Source organism: Crocodylus porosus, unplaced genomic scaffold (assembly GCF_001723895.1).
Source record: "Crocodylus porosus isolate Cpor-Errol unplaced genomic scaffold, CroPor_comp1, whole genome shotgun sequence".
In the NCBI taxonomy this organism is placed as follows: domain Eukaryota; kingdom Metazoa; phylum Chordata; order Crocodylia; family Crocodylidae; genus Crocodylus; species Crocodylus porosus.
In genome coordinates, this window is record NW_017728912.1 from 11,121,337 (window position 1) to 11,127,460 (window position 6,124).

The 6,124-nt window shown below is 41.6% G+C and overlaps 1 protein-coding gene across 2 annotated transcripts in view; it reads left to right on the forward strand.

Annotated features, from left to right (window-relative positions):
* The window catches only part of QRFPR (pyroglutamylated RFamide peptide receptor), a 46,501-nt gene extending 41,261 nt beyond the window's left edge, over positions 1-5,240 (forward strand). Inside the window, exon 6 of one of the 2 annotated variants that reach the window (XM_019534029.1) lies at positions 2,383-2,779. In XM_019534029.1, coding sequence (XP_019389574.1) covers positions 2,383-2,462 — 80 coding nt within the window. In that variant the 3' untranslated portion in view covers positions 2,463-2,779. Of the gene's footprint in view, positions 1-2,382; positions 2,780-4,078 lie in introns of those variants that run through there. The other variant, XM_019534028.1, reaches the window with a different exon arrangement.
* The last annotated feature ends 884 nt before the right edge of the window (positions 5,241-6,124 follow it).

A 6,124-nucleotide genomic window follows, 5' to 3' on the forward strand; every position in this document is an offset into this window, starting at 1 on the left:
AGGAGATCTCCTGGGGTCCAGGGGACAGGGACTGTGATTGTAGTTTCCCCATTTGGACTTTGCCCTGGAAGTTGGTGTAAAGGCATAAGCTGAGCCTTTTTAGATTTTAAAGAAGGGGCTGGACCATACTGGGTACCAGACCTTAAACAAGAGGAGGGGGTTGAGATTTCAGGAGACAGATGCCATGCCTCCGGTGGACGTGGTCATGCCCCGGAGGCAGGTGACAGTTGTTGAGTGATAGTTTCCTGGTGAGGTGGGCTAATCCTGCTGGAAGAGTCTATTTGGACTCTACTTTGGACTTCTTCAGGTTCATATTGTGCCTGGGACTGATATCGGGGTGGCACATTAAGAAAATCAATTATATCTTTTGCAGATTTATTCTCAGTTATTTGTGGATAAAGTTGTTTTGGTGCTGATGGTACTATTGATGGGGGGGTGCCTTTTGGTGTACTTTTCTATTTTAATTCCTTTATCTGAGATTTTAGTTTTTCTTGGGAGTCCTTAAGATTCTTGACGTCTTTTGAAAGCTTCTTCATACCAATCAAAAAATGTGTCCCACTGAGTCTGTGGTATATTACTACCTCTTAACTCAAGGTTTCTACAGAGATGAACAATTTTACTTAAATCAAATGTTCCCTCCAGGGGAAACTGCTGGCTAAAGTCATCTCTGGTATACCAATTCCATTTATCTAGAAATGTACAATTTTATGGCCATAGTGTGTGTACATGTACAATGCTGGAGTCCCTTTTGGTGGAGCCGGTATGTCTTTAGACTTTCCACTCCCCATATCTTTAAACTCAATTCACACAGGTCTTTCATACAGGAATGGTTTATTCAGGGTGTCTGGTCAGGTTGTGAGATTTGCTAGCGGTGCAGAGATGCTGTGGCTAATGTCCAAAGTCAAGACTCCACTGCAATAACAGCACACAACGCAGTTACTCACGGTTAGATACGGCTCATTTATGAGGGTGGGGAAAGGGTAAACCTGTTCAGTGGGTCACAAGGTTCCAGTTGGGCCCCCTTGCATTCAAAACTGCCCTTCCGGACAGCCTTGGGGCAGCTGAATCCAACCTTAGTTTCAGACCTGGTCAGTGGCTCATATTTTTCAATTCATACTCTCAGTTCATACAAGGGAATTTCTGTGTTGGGGCACGAGGTTCAAGAGCATTTCTTTAGTCTCAGCCGTGGTTAATGCTTATCATGGAAAACACTCACACTGTAAGAGTTCCCACCTTGCACCCTTGCTTTCAAAGAGCACACAGAACAAATCTGTTGATTTTGGGGCAGCTGCACAAGGTTTTCACTCCTGGCCTCAGAGAGACCTTATAGTTCTTTACAGAACTTAACTCAGTTTACACAGGGAAATACTTTCATTGACATCAGCAACACAGAGTCTTTAACCCTAACTCTTTTTATTCACAGTTACTACTTACACAGTGGGTCTGACTTTTTTGGCAGAAAAAAAGGTTCAGATAGGGTAAGCCTCAAGCAGTGAATCGGGAAGACACAGAGACAGCTTCTCACTGAAAAGCCCCAATAGAGATTTCAAAAGGTCTCTTAACTTGGTTTGGTGCCAGGGCTTCAGTGAAGAGATGTCTGTGTCCCAAGTGATCACTCAGGGCGTCTCTATCCGAGTCACGGCACCAAATTGTGGAAGAAATTAAACTTTGTGTTGTTGTTGAATCAGAACTGACAGAGCCAGCTTTTCTTTATTTAGGGCTATACTGTGATCACAGGGAGGATTTCATACAGCAAGGGGAATCACCCACTTGTCTGTTTTAAAGGAATCCTTGTCTCTGAGTTTTCAAGCATTTTTATGCTTAAGACAGATAAAGACAGAAAAAAAATACAACCTTGGAGAAACTAAAAAAAGTTTTCTTAATTGGACATTGTGCACAGGGTAATAAGACATGCAGGATTTCTTATTTCAAAACATATAACTGAAATAAGCGGTATTAGCACTTCTGGTCTCTGTCTGTTTTTCTAGTCAAGTAGGCCAGAACCCGACTAAATTTACTCCTACAAGTAGGATGGTGAACACAGCTCCCTGGAATCTATTTTACACTCCCTGTCATGCCACAAAATTCATGAAAGGTCAGCATTTTCATGTTGGAAGGTAAATATCATTTTTCTGTCTGATCTATAAAAATAAAATACTACTAACTTTATTAATTTTATTTTACACTTATTTTAGTTTGGGTCCTATGCAGGCTATCATGCTTCTTAGAATTAAATTGCTAAGGAGTTTAGTTTCTCAGTCAACATGATTTTGATAAGACAAAGAATAGATTTATGGCTAAAGGAAATATGTCTCATATATAATTATCTCTTATATGTGACACACAATTCACTTAAACACATTTTTTCTTTTTCCATGGCAGTTTTGCAGAAATGCCAGCTAAGGCTTAATTTCTTTGCTCTGTTAGCCCTATGTTCCTTATTCCAGTATTTTGTTACCTGAGTTCTTGAATGAGAAACGCAAAGAGTTCAAAATCTTACGGGTGGAAATCTTGGAGACATGAGACAGCAAGCATATTACTTTTTTGATGGAACACGCAAATCATGTCGAGTGGTTCGAAAACGGTTTGATCTTTTTCTTATATATGAAATACAGTGCTATGGAAGTGGTACCATGGCTAAATAATGTAAAACTCTCTTCAGAGATGCCCCATGGGCCCCTACTGCATGTTCACATGGAATCATGAATGGCACATGTCCCCGGCAGCTGGGGTGGCATGGCTGCACTAGCAGTAGTGAGAGCATGGCAGCAGCGGTGGTAAGTGCAGAGCTCCCGCAGACACCACTGGCACTGTCAGCAGGATTGCAGGGAGGGAGGGAGCATGGCAAGCGCCGACCAGGGATCACCCCTGTATGAAATCAGAACTATTTCAAACCTGTTTTCCCTCTATAATTCTGAATAACTGGGTGTGTCTGTGTAATCATTTGTACCTCTTTCCCAACTTCTCACCTGCTTTGATTAAAATCATGCGTGTTCTAAAAGCATGTGCTGTCTTTTGAAATAATTTTCATCCAGACCAGGATTGTCCATGTTCTGGGCAGCAGGGGTCTGCACACCCTGCAGTCCACAAACCCCTTGGTTGCACATTGCACAGGTTGCACAGCATGGGGGTAGCCTTCCTGTTTTCCCCCGCTATCATGCAGGCAGCCTGTTTCGTGCGCCGCACTGTGTCCAGATCAGCTCTACTGGCCACGCATGCAACCAGGCTCCACTCCCACCAGTTGCAGACAGAGCATGGGCAGCTCGTGAACCACTTCCCTGGATCACTTCTCACTACTCCAGAGCCTTGAGAGTTGAGCAGGATGCAGAAGCTGAGAGAGAGAGAAGGGGAGCCCAGACTCTTCCCGGCTGCCATAGCAGCAGGAACAATGGGCTGAGTGAGGGCCAGGCAGGGACTTGTGAGCCACCAATTGGATAGGCCTGATTCAGGCCAGTATGCATAATGTTGCTTGTGAGGGTACAGACGAGGTGGACCAAGGTAGGCTGGCGGGGGTATAGGAAGAACATGGATGGAAAGACAAGATGTGCAAGAGCAGGAAATGGAAGCAGAGGTCATGAAGTGACAAGGAGCATCAAGGGCAGAAGCTGAGGGAGTTTCTGTCACTGTCTCCAGCTGCAGACAACTTATAGATGCATCATGAGTTGGTTAGGGCTTTGAGGATATTTCTAATACAGGCACCCTACTAGAGTGAACAGAGGAGGTAGAAAGTCAAGTAGCTCTGAAATATCCCACAGGCAGAAATACCAAGAATGGAGGGGAGGTGATGAATTGAAGGGAAGCCCCATTTGAGAGCAGCATTTAGGAGACATGGTACCAGAAGAGATAAGGACACTTGCACACACTTCTGCGCCCAAATTTAAGTTTTATTTTCTACCACTGTTGTTTCCTCTGCAGTCTCATGAACCAGGTTATTGGTATCAAACAAATGTATAGAAGCTCCCCAAAAGACTTGTTAAACCCAGACGAGAACTTGCAACATATAAGCCTAAGTTAAAATGGATAAGGTGTGTGAGAGTTCATGTATTATGCCATTTACAGCACATTTCTTTCTTTCCAGGTAACTTTGAAAATGAATATGATGATGTCACAATCAAGATGATCTTTGCTATTGTTCAGATCATTGGATTTTTCAATTCTATTTGTAACCCTATTGTATATGCTTTTATGAATGAGAACTTCAAGAAAAATTTTCTCTCTGCAATCTGCTTTTGTAATGTCAAAGACAACCCATCTTCTTCCAAGCGACATAGCAACTCAAGAATGACTGTGATGCAGCAAAAAGCAAGTTGTTTTCGCAGAGAGCCTACTTCAGAGGAGGCTAGGAGGGAAGCTTTCAGTGATGGCAACATTGAAGTCAAATTCTGCGATCAGCCAGTTGCAAAAAGAAGTATGAAAAGGCACCTTGCTTTGTTTTCCTCTGAATTTGCTATGCACTCTGCATTAGGAAATGGCCACTAAGATCATGAACAGTGGGTTTTTATTATACAAGAATCGCTTCTAATATTTGATATATTTGAATGAGCCTTTTGTTATTCTACCTTGCATGTTGATATGAGAGAATATTATTGTGTGGTTTATAATGTTGAGCTATAGTTGCAAAACTGTAATATATTTCACAGGGATTGGAAATAAAACTTTGGAAAACTTGTTCCATTATGATTATTAAAAAAAAGTTTCCTTTTATAAATGAAACTTTGACTTTTACCCCAAAAGGAAGCAAATTGGCTCTGCTTCTGTGCCCCTGATCTTACCAGTCATGGGTCCATGCACTCCTGGGTGTACAGTTTGCCTAAAGCTGATGTTGTACATACTATAGGTTGGTTTTGGTTTTCTAATGGGTGTAGCATGGTCCAGCTTAAAATTTCAGGGGACAGTGTTGAGATGTATCAGCTGTGTTGTGCTATTGAAGCATCATGGACATATACATAGCTCTCTTCTTTTGCTATGTAGACAAAAGGGCAAGCCAGAACTATGGCCCTTGAGGTATGATTGAAACATTGCATGCACACTAAGATTTTTTGTTAAAAAAAAGTTGATTTGAAATCAGTAATACGCTTTTTATATTTGTGATTGACATGCTGTTTTCATAGGGTAACTCACAAAGTATAAATATAAGCAGTGCAACATCAGCCTGTAAAGTGCATCCTTCCCATTGAAAAAATGTACAATGTCAAAAGTGCAGTAAACTCACCAATTCTATAAAGGCGTTACAGAATGTGTTCCCTACAGTGTAAGTTGTTGATTTTTAAGGGCATGCTTTAAATGCATAGTTTATTAATTGAAACAAAGCTATTGACTACAACGCTACTGACTCTTCTAGATTACAAAGAAGTCTGTGGCCTGATACAAAACCCACTAAAGTCAGTTGAGCACTTCCCATTGACTTTGGTGGGCTTTGGATCAGGTCTGTTCATTACAGGCATAATTAAAATCTACTTTGTAAGGCTTTGCCCTCATTTCCAAAATGGATTCTTTTGTACCCAGGAGTGGCTCAGTACTCAATTCTTCATCAAGCTTTTGAGCAAATTACGAAGTTGAAGTTGAGCACAGCAAGAAGGTGAAGTAAAAAGGTGAATAGTGGAATTGTTATTGGAAGTGGATCAAAACTAAAATCTCAAATTAGAACTTTTTCACATGTGGGATCTGGGAAGAAGCATCCTTATCTTTTGCTCTGGCTTGCTTCAAAGTTGGGTCTGGATCTAAGAGGAACTTATTTCCTGGTTTCAGGTGAGGTACATATGGAATCCTAGAAGTAGTAGTAAAATCTCAGTGTCCTTGAATCTTGGCTTCATCCTTCACTTTCACTTTTTGACTAAAATTAGATGTAAGGACCCTTTACACCTCTCCGAGAGTGTAGTGAATCAGTATCATTACCTGGATCAGCTTTTGTGACCCCTTCGTTCTCGTAGGTGTATTGTTTGCTTGTTTCCTGTCCCAGCACTGCTCCCCTGCCTACCTGTTGTATTCATATCACTCTCTCCATTTGTGCACTGCTCTGTGCATGTGCTTTCACAGCTACCGATGAAGTGAGCTTAGACTCTCAGAAGCTTTTGCTATACACACATATCTGATGTAGTTAATTTATAAAATGCAAATCTGCTCT